Source organism: Rhyacophila brunnea, unplaced genomic scaffold (genome assembly GCF_057557595.1).
Source record: "Rhyacophila brunnea isolate RB1 unplaced genomic scaffold, BYU_Rbru_1.0 scaffold_4, whole genome shotgun sequence".
In the NCBI taxonomy this organism is placed as follows: Eukaryota; Metazoa; Arthropoda; class Insecta; order Trichoptera; family Rhyacophilidae; genus Rhyacophila; species Rhyacophila brunnea.
The window spans coordinates 54,516,675-54,539,626 of record NW_028233068.1 but is presented as its reverse complement, the minus strand read 5'-3'; the positions used below and the strand labels follow the sequence as shown (position 1 = coordinate 54,539,626).

The 22,952-nt window shown below is 31.8% G+C and overlaps 1 protein-coding gene across 36 annotated transcripts in view; it reads right to left on the bottom strand.

Moving 5' to 3' along the window:
• Positions 1-22,952, bottom strand: part of Shal (Potassium voltage-gated channel protein Shal) — a 148,419-nt gene that overhangs the window by 69,594 nt on the left and 55,873 nt on the right. For all 36 annotated transcript variants that reach the window (XR_015071551.1, XR_015071549.1, XR_015071548.1 and 33 more), the window contains exon 3: positions 878-1,040. Coding sequence is in view for 20 of the 36 variants with exons in the window: in XM_085954937.1 (XP_085811063.1) it covers positions 878-1,040 (163 nt within the window). In the remaining 16 variants the exon portion in view is untranslated. The remainder of the gene's footprint in view (positions 1-877; positions 1,041-22,952) is intronic.

Below are 22,952 nucleotides of genomic sequence, written 5' to 3'. Positions count from 1 at the left end.
TTATAATACACATGACGTATATTATTATGAATTAGTAGATTAGATTAATAATGATTCCATGAAACATAGTGACTAGTGAGAAATTGAATATTCATTAATTCTATATTTTAAAATACGTTCAATTAATTACCATTGTAAATTTTATATAAGGAAATTTTGTAGGGCTTCGTGGATACTTTAAACTTAATTATTTTGTATATATTGTTTAATTCAACTCAATAATATACTTACTTTTATTATATTGAGACTATTTTCAAGTAAGTTAAAAATAAGACCACGTTGCATGGTTCTTTAAATCAGCATATTATTTAATGTGACAAACCTAGGAAGAAGAGGATAATTGATAATATTTCTATATCAATTATATAAAAAAATGAAAACGATTTCAATACACGTTAACGTAAAAATATGTTTAATTGCATACTTATATAATTATTCGAATTTATACCAAGTCAGTAATATTCATATATGAATTTAATATAATTTAACACGTTAAAATATATATGATAGTTTGGGACACAGGTTAGGTACTGTGCATAGAGGTATTAAATACATAGATGAGCAAAGAATCGGCTTTCTTATACAACTGAATGAAGCAGGCCAACAATAACCGACGACTTACGAGAAATAGCGACTAGATATAAAAATGCAGGGCATCACGGAGGATTTACTTTGGCTATTATAACGTACCCATATAATTAACAATGTTAACGTTAATTTTGCCGCAAATTGATTACCAGACTGCCTCACCATACTTTTTTTTATATAACCTGCCTGCTTCACCATACTTTCATATAACCTGCTGCCCCAAGGCACTGTGTATAAAAAAAACAGTATCGCGACTAAAAGAGCGTTGTTTATTCAATAATTGACTTACCCTCTGCGCTTTCCTCTTGTCTGCTCTTTGATTCTGATGATAGATCCTACTGAAGTTACTGACGATGACAGGCACAGGAAGGGCGATCACAAGCACTCCGCTAAGCGAGCACACGCCTCCCACTATCTTCCCCGCGATGGTCCCCGGCACCATGTCTCCGTATCTGTAACAAACGATTTACAAAACATTAAGCAATTGTAATTTTCAATTATGGTTATATAAATCCTCATTACTATTGTTGGTACTACAATTTTACTATTACCTACTGTTTCCAATGTGGACGATTCAATGTTGACGTATTCTAGTTACTTTGGCCTAGATTATATACCAAGATAGACGCCGATGTCACTGTTCTATTTGACAGCTCAATCGAAGGCATTCAATATACCATTGTGGTGGTAAAGTGTGGTACGCGTACCCTCAGGGGTACTGGAAAAGTTTGGTGGGGGTACGCGTTGGTTTGGCTGTGTCTGGTGCAACAAACATTAATACGACATCAATACAACACCCATCCTAAAGGTTTATCGCATGCGGAAGAAGAGCAATTGTTGGAATTAGTTTCAGACGGCTTCTTGAAAAATAAATATAAGGAGTGTACTTTAACATCATACTGGTTGCAAATGCAACATGTGTATCCAGTTTTAACAGAGAAAGTCCTGAAATGCCTTTTCCAACTTCATACCTACGTGAAATTGCTTTTTCAGTATTTGTAGACATTAAGTAAAAAAAAAAGGAACGGGCGTTTGGATGTGCAAATTAACAACCAGGGAACCAAATTATGATGATCTGTCTCAACCATAAATGATTCATCCTTCTCATTGAATATAATGAATGTTATTTATAATATAACTTCTATTTGTTTTATTTATATATTACTAGGTGAAGTACCCGGCTTCGCACAGGGTCGTTTCGTGGTTATATTTATCTTAGATATTTAAAAAATAATAAGAGGTAATTATTTTTTTAATATTAAAATATCTGTGTCATACAATATGGCAATATGAAAATAATTCTAATAGGAGTAAAGGTCAAACAAAAGAAAACTAAATTAAAATCGATTCCAAAATATGCAAACGTTATTAATTTTACTAATATGTAGTAAAAAAAATCAAAATTGGATGGAACAAACAAACAACAAACTTTTTATTTTATATAATACTAATTTTGAAACCTTTGCAGGTATGCGCACAGAAACTGACAAAAGTTTCATCGCAATCGGATGAATGGTATAGGAACGCATACGAATAGAAGAAGAAGATAATTTTCTAATTCAGAAATCTTTGTGGGCATGCGCACGACAAATCACTAAAGTTTCATTGCAATCGGATGAATGGTATAGGAACGCATACGAATAGAATATGAAGAAGATGGTTATACTAATTCAGAAATCTTTGCGGGCGTGCGCACAACAACTGGTCAAATTTTCATCGCAATCGAGTGAATCGTATAAGAACGCATACGAATAGAAGAAGAAAAAAATGGTTGTTCTAATTCAGAAACCTTTGCGGGCGTGCGCATAACAACTGGTCAAAATTTCATCGCAATCGGATGAATGGTATAAGAACGCATACGAATAGAAGAAAAAGAAGAAGAAAATAGTTGTATCAATTCAGAAACCTTTGCGGGCGTGAGCACAACACTTGATCAACATTTAATTGCAATCGGATGAATGGTATAGGAACGCATACGAATAGAAGAAGAAGATGTTTATATTAATTCAGAAACCTTTGCGGATGTTGGCATAACCACTGACGAAAGTTTCATCGCAATCGGATGAATAGTATAGGGACCAACAACTGACGAAGGTTTCATCGCAATCGGATGAATGGTGTAGGAACCATACGAATAAAAGAAGATATATTGATGATGAAGAAGGAGAAGATAGTTTTTCTAATTTTCAAAACCTTTGTTGGTGTGCGTACAACAACTGACGAAAGTTTTGTGGCAATCGGAAGAATGGTATAGGAACCATACGAATAAAAAAAAAATAGAATGAAGAAGAAGAAGAAAATGACGATTTTTCTAATTCGGAAACCTTTGCAGGTGTGCATACAGCCACTTACCAAAATTTCATCGCAATCGGATAAATGGCATAAGAACGCATACGGGACAGGCAGACAGACAGATATAATTTATATAAAAATGAATGTCTGCCTGTCTGTCTATATTATAAGATATAGCCTATACTCTTCGCGAAAGTGCAAGCAATAAGTTGACAAAGTTTTATCGCAATCGGATGAACGGTATGGCAGCGCATAAAATACGAACAAACAAACAAACAAACAAATATTGATTTTTATATATTAGATTATGAATGAATTTTATTTTTCGTTCATTATTATTTTGTTAATGTATTAAAAAAGGAAAAAATAAATATATTTTGATTGTTATTAAAGGATATATGCATTTTTTTGACGAAAAAATGTTACGAAAATTACAGAAGGGGTACATAGATTTCGACAGTTTGGGATACACTGCACACATCAACAGGATGCATAAAAATTTGTTTTGCGTCGGTTTAAAAACCAAAGTTTGCAATAGAACCTGTTTTGATCCGAATTGAAGAAAGTACCTTTTGCTTGTACCGTTTCTGCGTATGGCACGTTGAATCAATTGTTCTGAACCCCAGGTGGTATATTTAGATAGTTCGATTGATTTGTTCAGGCCAAAGCGCTAAATCGTAACATCCGTGTACTGAAAATCTTTTTCTGTTTCTCTTGTACAAATAAATATTTGATTCCCAACCTTTTGTGAGGTTTCGGGTCACTTAACCGGCGGGTAAATCAGCACTGGGCGCCGTAAAAATCAAATATTTAAAAGGTTAACCCGCAAAGGCTACGGGATTTTATTGGTGCTAAGATTACGTGATTACTGCTGATTGCGGCCATTCTAAAAGAATTCATTGTATCATTCATCGGAGTGTTGCAGTATTATTTTCGATTGCTTTATTTTTAATAAAAAATATTTGGTTTTAAATCTTTTATATTTTCTATAGCTTTAGAAGCTCTGGGTATTATTGCATGTGAAGTTAAATTTTAGAAATATTTGATAAAAATATTGCCACATAATGCCAATATATTTAGAACTGTATGACATATTTGATTTTTCTGCTTTTTCAGCAAACCTGAACAATTAGATATACTAATTTTTCATCAACGAACATTTTCGCTACTTATTATTATTTATGTGTGAATATACCACACGTTTTGTAACATTTTTAAATGTTCACCCAATTTTTGTTTCCATTGGTAACATATGTGAAAAAACATTTATTAATACAAGAGAGGTGAAAAAACGCCCAAAATCAGAAAAATTAGGTGACAATAGGCTGGACATATCGCTCTAATTCAATAATACGCTACAACCCAAGAGATACAAAATGGCCAGAAATACTTTAATGCAATACTGACAATACAAATACCGAGGGACATTTTAGTAATATGGATTTCAGTGTCTCCTATTATCATGGCCCCCACATCCTGAAGCGGGCCCCCAGGCTAGGATCTTAGACGCCCCCCTACATATCGCTAAAGATAAAGGCAGTGTGACGCTCTACATTAGCGTTTTCCAAATGGTGTACGCGGTAAAATTAATGTGTACCCATATGTAGTGTTTTTTGTATATTTAAATTCATGTATTTGAATTATGGAGTTGTCGAGTATCGATGCATAAACAAAAATCGTATCGTACAACCACATAATTTTAAATAATACTAATATTGTAAATGAATAAATAACTTTTTTTTACTATTCGAGCGAATTTGTGATGTGGTCGATTCGCCACGCCGGGACCTTTCTGAGCCCGGGCCCCCAGGCTAGAGCCCTGTCAGCCCCCCCTTTGTGGGGGCCATGCCTATTATATATATCTAGATATATTTGAATAAGTAAAAAAATTACACCTGGTCTACTAATTAAATTAGATATAAGTAAATTTCGCAATTTTCCCGATAGCGCTGCCATTACACATAAAAATGATAAAAATGAAAATGAATGAGAAGTAGTGTAAGTTTGAATAAAGTGTTTTTATGACAATTTTTTACTAGCAAACTTTACTTTAGTTGGTCGATGCGTTCATTAACTATTTTTCTCAGTTATTTTGCGTGCAAAATAATTCACAATAGAAAAATGAAATTGTGAAATCCTACCTTCTTTAATTTGGGTAGGTATAGTAATTAACGATGCATTTCATAGAGAAGAAATAATATATTTTTATGATAGAATATTCGTTTAAAACAATATAGGTAGGTATATCAATACAAATTAATAATTATATGCTGTTATTAGCTGAATTTAGTTATTTTATAATATAACCATATAATTTATAATGAAGTTTTCATTTTTTTTATACCTTATAAGATAAATTAAAAAAAAAGAAAATAATTTATAACTGGTATCTCAGAAATAACAAACATAATAATTATAATGTGTACATAATAGGTATAAGTATAGGAATTTGAAAAAAATAGTGTTTTTTACATATATATTGGTTATATATCAGGTTTTATCTTTTGGCATCATTGAATTTACTTACTTACTTTGAATATGTAGAAACGCAATACGTATGTCGTCACAAATAATCTATATAAATTAGAAAAAAATACTTTGTTATTAGTAAGTAAACTACTAATTGTTGGATACGCTAATTGATTGTTCTTTTTACCCGGTAAACAATAAAGTAAACGAAATACCCTAGAAGTAGAATATCATATTGTCTGCAGTCAATTGTCCGTGAACTATTATGGATATTATAGTGATTTTACTATAATAATATGATAATAAATTACCAACCAGTAAACGCCAAAAATGTTGAAAAGGAACAAGAAAAGAGACACTAAAATAAACCTGTCGATAAATCTTTTCTTAGTTTATTCCCTCTTAATTAATTTACCAGTTTATTTGTAGGCAACACCGATGTCGATTATCATACATCACAACTGTGACAGGCAGCGCCACATTATTTCTATGTTTATAATCATAATCAATGTGGCAGTGACAAGCGTTGCTATAAAGATATCACTGTGATTAATAATAGCTGCTATATTGTAGCAGTCGAGGTGTTTTCCCGCTGTGTTCTTGCCCACAGAGCTGTCAAATCAAATGTCTTTTGGCTATTAATAACACTGCGTGAGGCATCATTTCGAACCCTTCACACACCTATAAATATAACGCTTTTCATAAAGTCGACATTGAAACGACACAAATACTTTTGATAGAAAGATATTTTTAAATAACATATGTTCCAATAAAGTGTCTGTATTTACATACTAGGACGATTTCCTGAGATGATATCGAGTTCTTCAAGCCAAAAGGGCGTAAGTAACATTTTGGTTATTTTAACTTGAGTTAAATATGAGGTTAGGTTTACAATAAAAATATCTGGCAAAAGGGCGTTCTTCGTAGATGATTGCAAAGCAGTTACAATTTTCCAATTTGGGCGTAAGTGATAACCCTACAGAAAGCCAATAAGAATTAACGTACCTACCACTAATGTAACGTACCAAAATTAAAATGATTATAATAAAAACAAAAAAATCGGTGTGTGTACTTATGTACGCGCGTTAGAAGTTATACTTCTTTGGCGTAACAAAATAAAAACAAAACTTGTGATAAATTAGATTCTTTGAATAGCTCTTAATTATCTTGTTAAATTACACACTCAAGAAAAAGGACCGCTTATTGGAACGCCGTTGGTTTATTTATATACACTTTAACTTATATTACTAAATTATATAATGGTTTCTTGTAGTTTTTATTTTTAAAGTACTAACTGTCTGACGTTTAATCGTTTGTTTACGTAAGGAATTGCAAATGGCCGACAATAATAAATTAGCTGCCTAGGCAACTTAACAATTCTAAACTACAATATTATACTGTATAATCGTCACGATTGCAGTTTAATACTGTGGCGTAAAGGTAGTGCGTTCGGCTGATAACTGAACAATCGGTGGTTCGAATCCAATCGAGTGCGTTTTTATTCGTGTGAAAAAATAAATGATGTGTTACATGTCACACGCCAAAAATTCATTCTGATTTGATTTCCCAAACGCGCCAAAAGAAGTATAACTTCAAAAACATGAAATGAAACATAAAATAATGAAAAAAAGCAATTCGGCGTTTTCTTTATGAACTTTGTATTTTTTCTTGGAAAGTCAAAAGAAATTAAGTGATTTGAAAATTCTAATTGCAAATAAATAAATAAATAAATAAATAAATAAATTAACACTACATACTCCAAAACAATATTATTCTACATTAAAAGAAAGAAAAGAAAAATCCAATACTAATAAAGAAATTTGTAAAGAAACGAAACAAGTCATTAACATGATTTTTTTCACTCTTGTGCTCTCCTGAATAGTAGCAATTTGTCACTAACGCCCTTTTAACTTGGAAAAGTCGATATTGAGGTGAGCCAATAAGCGAGAACTTATTAAAACTAAAATTATAGAAAGGCCAATTACTTCAACAATATTTTCCGCAATAAAAATATGCTTTACTCCAGCTAATAATGCAAGGAAACGTAGGAGCACTAGAGATGTAGGAAGAAGTAGATTATCCTAACTACGAAACCTCTATACTTCTAAGTGAGTAAGTAAGACTGAAATATGACAAAGAGATTTATTACCATTTGGTTGCTAGCCTTTTATAAAAGACGACACAAAAAGAAGAATAATAAGGCGCAAAATATTCAAAAAAATATGGTATTTCTCTTTCTGTCTCATATCTGATATCGGACGTCGGCCATGATTTTGCTCATCATTTTCATATACTTTGTATAAAATCAAAATCTTGACATCGATTTCAAATATTTTAGTTTGGTATAATTAGTAAGAATATAATCAATAATGTTCTCTATGTTGGCAACATTGAATCTATTATTGTACCTATGTAAAAAAAATGGAGATAATATATTTTGTCTTGATTATAGTCAGGACGCGGTATGAAATTCCGAATTTCGATCATAAATAGTTATTGCTGATTTGCAATTGTAATAAAAAAATAAATTTTATTGTACAAATTCCACTTTTTCATTATATAATTGGACCGGTTTCGTCCACCTTAGAGGGACATTTTCAACTTTGCTTATGCCAAAAATGGAAACAATTCATCTTCTTTTAGCAACCATTTATATTTAAATAATTATTCATTTAAAATCTTTCAAAAAATTAAAATCATACATTTTCTATAAAGTCGGATAAACAAGAAATCCTAAATATTAATAGGTAGTTTGCATTTTACTAAAATTAATAATACAATGCATTCCCACCATGAATTATTGACAGTTAACACAATTAAAGAGTTAATGCTTATCGGAAATTTTGTATCTCATTCGTATCTCATTAGCTGCTAACTAGATAATGATTTTTTAATTACCACCTGTAAAATGCACGTTAATTACATCGATCGGCCGCCTGGTCATTACGCGCTGGGTGCGTCTTCAGCGTCCAAAGTATTAACCTAAGTACCTAATGATAGCATTCATGTTAGCCTTTTTTATTAATTGCATTTTTTTTAAATTCTCCCCTACGTGCTAATCTCTCCTATGAGTACCTTACTAGTACTCTTAACTTAAAGTTTTGTGAAATTATACAAAGCATGTTATGAGTGTATGGCGACGTCTTGGGTAACTGTACCTGTGACATTTCCAATCTTAAAATAATGATGCTTCATATCCAAATAAGTCCTGTGATACACCCGATTAAGACCGGATGTGGTGCGAGGTGGTTGTGGTTTGGTAGGACCATTAACAGTAATGTAAAATTTCAAAATATATGCTTTTCTTAAAGGAGTTTTAGACACACACTGGGCTAAACTGTAGACTTTTGAGCGGATTGATGCCTTACTGGGTTCACTGTGACTGGTTGTGATTTTATTATTGAACCAAATGTTTTTTACTATATATATATTTATATGTATTATATTATACTGTATAATTTTTTTCACACATGTAACACTAATGCTTGTCAGTTTTAATTCAGTGTTGTAAATGAATTACAGGGCCCAAGTGTGTAGTATGCTACAAATTAATCTGAAAAGACATATAATTTAATCATAAGCCGTAGGATCCTTTCTTAAGCTTGACTTTAATATACTTAGACTCAATCATCACAATAAAACGTTTTATTCTTCATTTTCGTACGTATACATAATTTTGCTTCGACTGCTCATGGTGTATATAATATACCCTGTCGTATATATACTGCGTCGTGAACAACGACAGCCGCCTACCAAAGTTGTGCTATGAACGTCGCAGTAAAATATTATTAAGACCCATTTTTGGTTGGTTTATAGTGGAGCATGTAGGATAATAAGTATGCAAAACTGAATACAAAGAATTCCATTGGAGTGAAGACTACATAATTATTAAAGATGTTGGTCGATATGATGGTTGATCTTCAACATGGACGACAGCGGCCCAGGATCTAGAGGAATTAGGCTTTTGTTCTGCATGAAAAAATTAGGAATAATATTTATACTAACGTCAGTTTTCTAAATACCACTGTTGACGAGTGGAAATGTTTAATTACGTACATAATATATATATATATATATATATATGAATATAATTATTATAGCAAGTAACTAAAAGAAACTAACGAGCATTGGATAAATCTTCATGAGATTTATTATTTAACCTATGCACATAGGTAACTGATTTTTGTCAATCGAGTTCAATGTTAAAATAAATATGCAATTGAAAATTTTACATTCTGAAAATAAATTATTATTGTTCTAAAATGATCCATAATTACTATTCCCAGAAGAAATATTGGTATATCTTACGTTTTCTTATTCTTTTTTTGTTAAATTCGGCATATATCGGGAAAAAATAGTAAAATTGGAAACGTTGCTATGAAAATAACTAGGTACTGTTCGGTTATGAGGAATACTGCGGAAAACACATTTTGAAAATACGCAATATACTGGATTATTTGTTAGTTTGGGTTAGTTTAGGTTAGGTTAGGTTGGGTTAGGTTAACCTAACAAATAATCCAGTATATCGGCTATTTTAAAAATGTGTTGCTGTATTCCTCATAACCGAAAAGTACCAATAACTATATGATGATATGAGTTTATGAAGTATAATCTAATGTTAGAAATAAAATATTTATAACTTTGTGTATAAAGCAAGTGTGAATATTTTTTCCATGCATAAATAAGTAGGTAAATAGCTGGTCCTAACTCATGTTTTATTTATTAGTCATTCACCTGTATTCCTTTAATGCCTTCAATTATTGTTAATAAATCTTAATAATAATATCATTTCAAATTATTATCTTTAATACATTTGCATGAAATAAAAAGTAAAGAAATACTTAAAAGGCTATAAATAGAATAATAAATAAATTGATGTTTTTCATTATTATAAACTAAGTTTATGGTTATAAAAAAAACTGCTTTTTTAATATTTTAAGTTTTAAATTATTTCGTCTAATATTTATAAATAATCACTTTACTGTTTCTTAAATATACCAGCTTATGTTTAGATTATATTAAATAATAGTTAAGGTAATTCCTTTTACCCAATTATTCCTAAAACTAAGTAAGAAATATTATGAATGTCGACCTATCCAAAAAATTAATGGGGTTATTCCCGGGAAGTAATCAATTACCGGTGAAGGGTTAAAAGGGACTTTCCGCGGCCGCCGAAAAACCGGCAGCACCTAGAGAAGGAAGGGTTTGCGCAAAGAAGCCGCCATGACAGTTTGATTAATTATGGCGGGAAATTAATCGAACCGCCCGCCAAAAGCTCCCCCGCCGTCGACATTTTAAACTAAGCCGCATCTAATTAAAAATAAAAGTTTGACTCCCGGTTATCCAGCCTCTTTTGTTATTTATGGGTCGATCCAAAACTAGGATGATTTTTTCCAATGGATTAATTTAAAAGCAAAGGTTTCCCGCATATTTACCTTTAATTTACAAGCAGTACAGCAATCTAATGTGTCTATAGCTAATAACGTGATGCCGACTATAAATAGGTCGAAAGACATTTAATAACTATCCTAAATAAAATGAAACTAAGACATTATGACGAAACTCTCAATTAAAATTATTTCCACATCAATACTATTTTCATCAGCTTCTACTATTCGAGAAATGTTTTGTGTCTCTGAAGTTTGTGTTGACTCTGTGAAGCTGTAGTATTGTGTTTTTTCTATTCTAAAATGTTACATATATAAATATATATTAGGTATATTCTAATTAACACTACTATAAATAGGCCACGGGGCCCAATGAGAGTAGTATAGTGATATAGTTGTGTATTTAGTAATAGAAGAGAAACAATCACAAACACCTAGGCTTTGAGAAATCAAACAAATATATATTGACCTCACAAAGTCGAACTCGGGGTCCCCGGGTGAAAGGCCAACACCTTAAGCACTGGACTAAGAGGGCCGCTATAATTTACGAGTAGTTATAATTATTCACAGTTGTGTTACCTAACCAATTTATAGTCGTATTTGGAAATTCGGCGGTTGAAATTAATCGCAAATTGCGTTGGTCAAAATTCACAGCAAGAAAAAAATATTCAAATATTTAGAAAAAAAAGATGAATGAAATACCAAAAAAAAAATGTAATTATCACATTTTTTTTAAATATACTTAAGATAACTTGATTTTGACAACTACTACTAGACTTTTTTTTTCTTTCTTTCGACCATGTCCACATGGATCACATGGGCCTCTACAGAGTAGAGCATTGATACTCAACCCTTTTTTTCTTCGGGCCGAATACATATATTTGTAAAGTAACCCGGGCCGCATCACTAATGGTGTGACGAAAAAAATCATGAAACCCCCCCTTTTTTATAAAACATTTTTGAGATTTTAAAAATTATAAACAAAAGTAATGTGTATCCAAGCGTTTATTTCAAAATTAAAAATCATGTTCCGGATAATAAATGTGTTTCGGGCCGCACATAAAAGCTTAAAGGGCCGCATGTGGCCCGCGGGCCTCAGGTTGGGTATCGCTGGAGTAGAGGTTTTTATTAGCAGATTTTGTTTTTCATTCACATTCACAAAAAGGACAAAATTCACTAAGTGAAAAATTATTTCACCCAGCAAAATAGTACGTGGCAATCTGCGACAACGTTACGCCTTTGCGCGAAACGTCAAAATATTTCAGATCTGTCAAATATAGTATTACATTACTGTAGAAGGAATTTTAATATTCCCATATCAATTACATCGAATATAAGATAATACGAATTAATGATTATTGTATCTTATTTTCCCATTTAACATTATTTGTATATTATGTAAAAATAACATCACAAGAAACTATGAATACTCACATCATAAAAAAACTAACTTCAACTTAGAAATTGCCTTGTTCAGCTTTTTTTTATTGATGTTTTTTTTTAAATATTGCGTAATTCTCATATTATATTTTGTTGTAATAACAAAGTATACATTGTTAGCAAACATGTAGTTTTCCAAAGAATATAATTACTTTCAATATTATTACAATACAATATAATATGCTCATATTAAAATAATCTTATAATTAATTTAACAGTTAAGAAGAGAACAATGTATTTTGCATCGATACCTCCCAATTTGTTAGTATTTTAGTTACAATAATCAATTACCAAGTGAGGACTATTTAACATACATAATTCTGAAAACACTTGTTGAAACTAAAGTTGAAATTTTAATTTTCTTATTTATGTATTTATGCAATATTTAAAAAAATATATGTGGTGATAAGGTGAAGGGGGGGTGGGGCTAACTTTTGGTAGGTTTATGGAGGACTTTTAAATAGTTCAACATATCCAGGTGTCAATCTTAGTTATATTTTGATGGTTGGAAATGGACTTTGTCACCTCACGAAAAAGTTTCTTATTTTTTTTTAATGAGAATGGATATTAGCCACATGCTCAACCTATTGAGTCCATGGCTTGTGTCCAAATGCATAGTTAATGACAACACGTAAATTTTTCAAACCCGGGGTTCAAACTTGAATTGATTCGATGTGTGTAGTAGTAATAATGAAACACTCATGTTTGAGAATATTACAAATACTTATTTTGACCTCACCGAGAATCGAACCAATACCCCCTAGTATGAGAAGCCAGTATCTTATATAGTGTACTATAAGGTCTGTTAATATCTTTCAAATATAAAACTATACGACTTTAAATAAAATTATCATTGGGTAATAAGTTTATTAAAATAATATTGAAAAGATAAAAAAATGGAGGTACTGAATCATTTTAATTTGAATATTAAACACATTGGTTAAATATATTTATTTTGGGTAAATATATTTATTTTGGCATAGGCTAATGAAGGAACGTTGAATTTCACCTTAATCTTGATGAAAAGTTTTTGTTTGTTGTGATTGTTTTGTGATTTATCCTGAAAATATTCTAAATGAAAACAAGCCTTTGGAACTCTGCCATATTCCAGGCATTGCCTCTATTCTCTATACGCGCTTACTATATAAATCCATACTTATGACTCGCGATCGCATAAACAACTTGATTTGCTCAGATAAACATAATATAAATCGTCGTGTACTTGAATCTAGTGGATTGTTTAAAAACTTATCAGGCGTTATCAATTTTCTTCTGATACAAAAATTTATAAACCGAATAAACAAGTTAAGTGAGAAAGGTTTAATTTAATTTTAGCACATCTAAACCGACGAATTGATGTATTAATCTCAGGTTATGCTTGAGGTAAGAGAAAGAACGGTAATTTAACTTTGAAACTATCGATTTGATTTTTGTATTTACATTAATTAAAAATATTATCACACGTAAATTGTAAATACCTCAGAAACATTCGCGCTTTACAAATTTTACAAGTTTTGGGAACGTAACACAAAAGAATATGACATTCCAAAATCTTGTGAAATATTCGTTTAATAAAAAAAAATATTTTAGAAAATATTAACATTATGAAGTCATGTCTTTTGTGATATATTTATGTATGTTTTTATAAAGACAAAATATAACATACCCTATAGAGATTGTAAACAAATTATTGTACTTCAATGATTTATTATTACTATTTATATAGTATTTGTAAATTTATGATTTTGATTACACAATAAATAGCACAGTTCTATCCATGATTAATTATTACAAATCTTAACTATTTACCTCCACTAAAAATAATTTAACTATAAATATAGTAGATCGATCGTGTTGACTGTAGTGGTGTTACCAAAAAGGTCAAGCAAAGAATATTCTGTGATAGAGTAAATGGATCATGTTATTACATAATATTACTATATTATTATAATAAGTGATGTTGGTGGGAGGTATGGAAATTTATACTTGAATAAAAAGATTTTCAATCAACCCTCGAACGTGAGATACAATAAAAATTTTGAACAGAAAAGATAATCAATTATTATATTGACAAGAAAAACGTGAAAAATATTTATTGTTTTAATTATCACAAAAGAAGAATTCTTACGTTCTTAAATAGTATATAAAAAAATCGGTGTGTGTACTTATGTACGCGCGTTATAAGTTATACTTCTTTGGCTAACAAAACAAAAACAAAACTTGTGATAAACTAGATTCTTTGACTAGCTCTTAATTATCTTGTTAAATTACACACTCAAGAAAAAAGACCGCTTATTGCAACGCCGTTGGTTTATTTCTATACACTTTAACTTATATTACTAAATTATAGAATGGTTTCTCGTTGTTTTTATTTTTAAAGTACCAACTGTCACTCTGACGTTTAATCGTTTGTTTACGTAAGGAATTGCAAATGGCAGACAATAATAAATTCGCTGCCTAGGCAACGGAACAATTCTAAACTATAATATTATACTGTATAATCGTCACGATTGCAGTTTCATACTGTGGCGTAAAGGTAGTGCGTTCGGCTGATAACCGAACAATCGGTACTTCGTTACATGTTACATGTCACACGCCAAAAATACACTCTGATCTGATTTTCAAAACGCGCCTAAAGAAGTATGACTTCAAAAAAAAACAAAGAAATTTAAAGAAAAGACATGTGAGTAATCCGAATATTACTAGTATCTATGACATTACCAGAATATAGTGTTCAAAAATATTTAAACAAATGATACGTATATAGTAAACTATGTAACACTCGGACATTCTCGAATGATTTTGTTACCTTCAACATAAAACCAAGCAAGAATAATATAATATAATTATTTCCAACTTCCAATACTCGAAGAATTAATACCGAACAAAACTTATAGGCACGAAGTTCTCCAGAGAAGCGAGCAATTTTAATTAGTAAATTGAAATTGACCGTTTCTCTTGCAAACAAACAGAATAAACGTTCTAATCAATAATTCATTTGTAAAACTAGGTACTATTCAAATTAGTTCATTCGTATACATATATATTTATATATATTATCATCATCAGCCAGTGTTAATCTGTTTCTATACGAAGACCTTCCCTAACTTCCTCTAATCTTCTCGGTAAAAGTTCATCGCTACCACGTGCATCCAACAAACTTTATGAGTTCGTCTATCCAGATGGTTTTAGGGCATCCCAGTGGTCGTTAAGTGCTCCTTGGATACCACTGTATGATGGCATTTGTTTATCTATTTTCCATTTCATCTACTTAGCGACCTCTATCAGATCGGGTACTGGTGTCTGCTTCCTTATATATTGGTCTCTTTTGTGGCCTTTCCGTCATATTCCCAGAGCAATATCGTCTTACATACACTTATAATGTCAATTATTGAAATTTCTTATCCAAGAAAGACGTAGTTGTTTTGAGTGCAATTCATGAAGATCGTTTTTGGTTCTGAAAGCGGTTTATCATTACATTTGTCTTCGAGACATTTATCTTTAAACTTATTTTGTAGCTTTCATTTGCTAGTTCTAATATTCGATTCTAATGGTCTTCTGGGTTGTTCGCAAAGATAACAATATCGTCTGTACAGTGCAAGTGACTGAGGTATTCACCAGTACCTAATGGTGTTTCCACTGTTCTCCCAGTTGAGTCACCTGAACAGATCTTTAAGAGTAGAGGTCATAACTTGGGTGAAATCGTATCATCTTGTCGGATAACCTTAAGGCTATACTTCAGCTGGGGCACGGTCTAAAACGACCGTGACTACGCGACGCGAAAATTGTGCAAACGACGCGTGCAGAACAAAACATAATTTCTCATAAAAATTCAACATGCGTCCATTTAATGTTATGTTTATTGTTCTATTAGTATCTAATAATAATATATTCATTGCATTGTTTTATTTTTCAAGTAAATGGGTAACGTTTTTTAGTCATCTTTACACGATTTAAAAATTGATTCCTCCGACGCCATCATAAAACAAATTTACGTGTTCACAGCTCGAAATTTCGTCGTCTCTATAGTTGAAAATTATTTTCCGTTTCACTGAAGTATACTCTTAAGAATAGGGTACTGCAAGATTACTTACAAAGTCTTACACTGGCTATTACATCATGATATTAATGATGTTTTTATAGCGTCTAGAGATTTCTTCATTTTAAAAGACGTCTATAATTTGGTATTTTTTGATAAAATGAAAAGCCTTTTCATAATCAATGAAACCGAGGTAGAGTGGTGGTCTATATTTTCGATATTTTTATATAATTACTTCTCTGACTACCTGGCAGGGAATTTACGATGTATATTATTGTAATCATATGGTAGATATAAATTATATAATTATACAAAATGAACGGTTATAAACTTTGTTGCTAATCTTATGAATAGTCAAAGGCCAAAGATTTCTCGGTTAGATAAACCCATATGTGGCTACCATATGCCTAGTTTCATCTATTTCTTTAAGTTCTATGGTGCATTCTAGGTGTGATTCGTCGGTTCCTTACAGTTACGTCACGAGTTACGGACGCGAGGTAGGTACTCAAGTATGTTCTTTCGCTTATAGAGCACTTGTGACTTTACGTATATTATCTAAGCTTGTGACCTCGCGGACAATTGCGCGCGTGGATATATTCATAATATGCGTATTTAAAAAATCTTTTAATACACTTTAATACAATTTATGTTATCATTTTGTAAAATGGAATTCTGCCAAGAAAATGCTAATTCAATTAATTTGTTTATAAATAAACTAATAACTGCTCTACAATATTGTAGAAAATTAGTAATCGCTGTGATATTAACAATACTATTGTGAAAATACATTATAACCAATAGAAAAAATCTTTTTGAAAAAAGTAAGACACCCCGAATCGAACCTGCATCTCTCGGGGTTCGCGTCCACGCACATAAACCACTATGCTAAAGGTATGCTATACTTAATTATGAAAATTTTTAACTAATGACCCTTATAATACTCTTGAAACGCTTTCTAAATTGAGCTAATATTGGTATAATAATTTTTAAAAATGGTGTATGTTCAATAATTGGAATGCTACATTATCAAATCTTGTGAATTATGCGTTGAATAAAAAAGTAATTAATTAAAAATATTAATGTGTTTTACAACTAATAACTTTGCTTTAACTATGGATTGGAGTATCTCCTTAAAGTCAAATATAAATTACGTCACCGGAATTTTCTTTTTATCAATTCCTGAATACTACTTTTTCCGACCATGTCCGATTCTAATAAGATCATATGGGCCTCCACGGAGTGGAGGTTTGTATTATCAGATTTTGTTTTTACGAAAAATCTATACCGGCATACAAAATTTGTATTAGTATTTAATAATTAGTTCTTAAAATATTAAAATATAAGATATTATTTTTGATGTGTCATTTACGGTCAGTAGTCTGTGGCCCTCAATTTTACCTGAGCCGGGAGTTGGGATGAGGGTAACCTTATTTTTTTTCAAAATGATAATATATCTTGTATCCACAAAATGTTTCATTAAACGATAGTTATTTCGGTTGTAACTATTATCAATACTACAAAAATAAACAATTTGTTTCTGTTTACGTTCTCGACTTACAAAAAGAGACGAGATCCTATCGCTCACTCACCCCAGCAGCACTTTTCAACATTAATACCCCACCACTTGGATATAGTAATAATATAATTAACTTTACCTTTAAATAGGTTCATACATTTTTGTTTTATAATCAGTGCAGCCAATTTAAGAGCCTCTACTCATCCAAACAGATGGAGAGGAACTAATAGGGAAAGTAAAATCACTCTCCCGATGATGATTATAATCATGTATAATGCAGTAATACAGTATCCATAATTTAATGCTTCAATCCAAGTTGGTTGAGTAGTCATTCCACATTAGCATTCTGAGCTTGCACTCGCATACAATCTCATTGCAATATCAAAGGCTTACCAATAACGACGTGAAGTGAGCTGCACAATTTTGCTCCTATTGTACGGAACCTACATTTAAACGGCCTCCACTTAATTGAAATGCCAAAGTGAACACGTGCCCCACTTTGAGAGGCTTCATTTTGACGATTCCGAATAGCATAACGGAAGCAATTATTACGGATACACCTGATATGTAGACGACTCTAATTTAGGTAGTACCGATAGAGGTCACGTTGACAATTACTTGTAATTAATTTCACCTCTAATTTGCAGTAGGCATTTGTGTAATTTAAATCGCCATTTCTACTTAAAAATGGCGTATAATGTGAACATCCACAGTATAAAAAATATATACACCACCGTTTCACTACTAACATACTAGGGGCACCTAGGTACTATAATTGGGATCCGTGGTTTGTCACCACAACAGTAAAGATGAAGAAGAAAAAAAGATGTTTATTGATGATAACTAATTTGGTGTATACTCTGAATCCAAATTTAAAAAAAAAATGAATTCGATTTACATGCTGGATTCTAAATCCACGTTAATACTGTGGACGCAAGAAAATTCAAATTGGTATTTTGGGTTGTCACCGTGCATTCTTCCTCCTTCTTCCCTTGACTTTTCGGACTCGTTGAAGAGGCTAAATAGACGGCTTATTAACATAGTTAGACCGGAATATACCAAAATCATATTCGATATAAATAAAAAGGATGTCAAGTCATTTGCAATTATTTTTAGGAAAGCCGATGTTTTAAGTACTTACCTACATAAGAAAAAACTTAATTAAACAAATTTTAATGATAAACATATGTAACTATAAAATAATATCTAATAAATAATAAGATAAGAACATTTAACAACGTCACGTTTTATAAAGTTTTTTAAACTGTTGTTCATCTTTCATTTATTTATTTCTAGTTTTATTAATGAAAACACTTTAAAATGTAGAATATCAATAATTTATCTCAAATTGCAAAATAACTATTTTTTCGTTTGGTGGTTATGGTAAGGCGGAGCATTCATATTCAGAATGGACCCTGCAACGAGTCCAAAAGGTCAAGGGAGTAATGACAAAAATACACGGTGACAATGCAAAAACCTAATAGGTTCAACCACGAAAACCTTCGTTATATTAATTTATATACGAAATCAACTATTTTATTTAACATATCTTTTAAGATAGCATTTATTAAGAAGTTTCATTTTATAACGCCATAATATTAAAATAAAATTACAATTTTAAGTGGGTCATATTAGCATCCATGGCGTGGTGATTATATTAAAAGGTTTTACGAAGAATGGTTGTTATTCGAAACGATTTTAAAATAAAACAAGTTTACGTTCTCTATAATCTTATACTGGCCAGGAATTGTGCGGCTCGTTTAAGTTAAAACTTCGTTCAACATCATCCATTATTGTCATTATTAAAATATATTGTTAATAATATGCAATGTGCAACCCTAGGGGCGGCAGGTTGGGTCTAGGACGATTTGGCACCGCGAACTGGCCTCCGCCGATTGGCCTCCGGTAATTGGCCGCCGGTACAATCGGACGCCGGCCCAATTGGACGCCGACCCAATTCGACGCCGACCCAACTGGCCTCCGGGAGATTGGACGCCGCACAGTTGAATTAAATGCGCAAAGGAATAGACGTACGTTACGATTTGTTGGAGTAAATAAGCAAGTCAGTTTAATATGCTTCTATCTTCTCAGTAGTCGTACCTTATACATTTCGAGCTTGACACATTTTTAATATAGATTGAGAAAAATTATTATGCCTTATGATGTTTATTAAAAGAAAATAATTCTTCCCTCGCTAAAACTTAAAGATGTGCATAATCAATTAATTTATTGTCTATACATGGGTACTTATTTATATTTACAACAAATATTAAAAATAATGTTAGATGTTAGAATGAAAATTACATTATATTTCAGCGTTTTATCGACTTAATATTATAATAAAGCTTAAACATATATATTATTATGCATACATCCGTATTTTAAGATAGTATGAAATTACAAACAAAATATTAAGTAAGTTATCTGCTAAGTATAAATGTTTTAGTAGTTTGATTGATAAACTACTTAGGTACTGGGTGCCGGACGAAATCTCGATGGCCGAAATCCCGAAAGCCTAAATCCCGAAAGCCGAAATCTCGAATATCGAAATCTTGAACGCTGAAATCCCGAATGGCCGGAATCCCGAAGGCCGAAATCCCGAAAAATAAAAAAAATACAAACATCAATAATTGCGCAATTTTTGCAAGAGACACAAAAACCCATTTTTTGTGGAAATATAAAAAAAATGTAAAATACAAACATCAACAATTGCGTAATCGTGGATTGCGCAATTTTTATAAGATGCACAAAATCCATTCGTTCTACAAAATGGTCTCTCCTGAAAAAAAATTGCGCAATCAGAAAAACCCATTTTCCGAAAAAATGGGATTTGTCTCTCTTACAAAAATTGCGCAATTATTGATGTTTGTATTTTACATTTTTTATATTTCCACAAAAAATTGGTTTTTGTCTCTCTTGCAAAAATTGCGCAATTATTGATGTTTGTATTTTTTCATTTTTCGGGATTTCGGCCATTCGGGATTTCAGCATTCGGGATTTCGGCCTTCGGGATTTCGTCCGGCACCCAGTACCTAAGTAGTTTATCAATCAAACTACTGAAACATTTATACTTAGCAGATAACTTACTTAATATTTTGTTTGTAATTTCATACTATCTTAAAATACGCATTTATGCATAATAATATACATATTTAAGCTTTATTATAATATTAAGTCGATAAAACGCTGAAATATAATGTAATTTTCATTCTAACATCTAACATTATTTTTAATATTTGTTGTAAATATAAATAAGTACCCATGTATAGACAATAAATTAATTGATTATGCATATCTTTAAGTTTTAGCGAGGGAAGAATTATTTTCTTTTAATAAACATCATCAGGCATAATAATTATTCTCAATCTATATTAAAAATGTGTCAAGCGCGAAATGTATAAGGTACACCTACTGAGAAGATAGAAGCATATTAAACTGACTTGCTTATTTACTCCAACAAATCGTAACGTACGTCTATTCCTTTGCGCATTTAATTCAACTGTGCGGCGTCCAATCTCCCGGAGGCCAGTTGGGTCGGCGTCGAATTGGGTCGGCGTCCAATTGGGCCGGCGTCCGATTGTACCGGCGGCCAATTACCGGAGGCCAATCGGCGGAGGCCAGTTCGCGGTGTCAAATCGTCCCATTCCCCGGCAGGTTATATGAAAGTATGGTGAAGCAGGCTCTAGTATGATGAGGCGGGCTGGTAATCAAGTTGCGGCAAAATTTCAACGTTAACATTATATTATACGTTTACCTACGTTATAATGACCAAAGTAAATCCTCTGTGTTGCCCTGATTTTTTTTATTGCGTCGCTATTTCTAGTAAGTTGTCAGTTATTATTGGCCTGTTTCATTCAGTTGTATGAGAAAGCCGATTTCTTGCCCTCTTTTTATTTAATACCTCTATGGCACAACCATTAAATTAAGATTGGGACCTTTAATAAAATAAATCTAAATATTATAAAAATTATAGCGGTCATTAGAAAATAGTATACCTGCCTTCGCATATTTGAAATAAAATCGCAAAAAAGAGTATTACATTAGATACGTACTGATTTCCATAATAATATGAAGGCATTATAAAATACTAAAAACAGCTTTTGGAAATGAAAGTTTCCCGCCTTTTCTTGTTCTTTTTTTGTAAGAAAATTACGCCATTAATTATTTTTGAAAAGATTACCACTCCTGAAAAATGTAACGTGAATTTTGCGCTCAGATTTTATTTTTCGAACACTCGGCGAGAAAACAAATGAAACGCGAGCTTTTGGCGGGAAACACTACGCTTTTTCTTTTCTTTTTGTGCTGTTAAAATATTATGAATGTGAACGGCTGGCGCTTGAAAATTTATCTTGCATTTTTCATACGTATTTTTGTCTCTGGTTTAATTTCAGTTTAAATATTTTTTACATCTACAATTATTTAATATTAGACGTATTAGCTTACAGTTTGACTAAGCAATCTCATCTAAACTTTCTTTATTTTGTGCATAAATGTTTTTTTATAAAAGGATTTTTTTTACCATGTCCGACCCCAATAATATTATATGGGCCGCCACAGAGTGGAGGTTTGTATTAACGGATTTTGTTTTTACGAGAAATGGATGTCAGCCACTTGCTCAACCTTTTAGGTCCACACCCTGACTCATACACAAATTGAAAAACAATATGTGTACTTGCCAGACCCAGGATTTGAACCTGGGACCCACGACGCTATAAGTCGATGCTTAAGCCGCGCGGCCATCGTGGATACTTAATATACATTATATATTATATTGTACCTACATGTTACTTTGTTCGTTAATAGGTATTTCGGTTGTCATACCATTAATGTTGACAATCTCGTGACAATTAAGATAACTATCGATTATCGAGTGTAGTTTAATATAATCCGTATTAAATGGAATACATACTATACAAAATAAATACTAACTGAATGAGTACATAAGTTTTTTTCTTAACTCGATTTAATTATGCAACTTCATTATGAAGCAAAATATTATTAGAATCAGCCTGGATGCAGCAGTCGATTGTGCTGCATAAAAGCCTCTTCAAGCTGATTCCACCCCTCTCGGTCCTACGCATTGCGTTGCCATATAACTAATACAGAATTAAACTATTTTACAGATTAAGTAACATCTAGGACTGCCGTTCAGGCAATTGGGTATTCAGGCTTGCTTAACGAGTGTTATTTCTTCGATATAATATGCCTCGTGGATATTTAC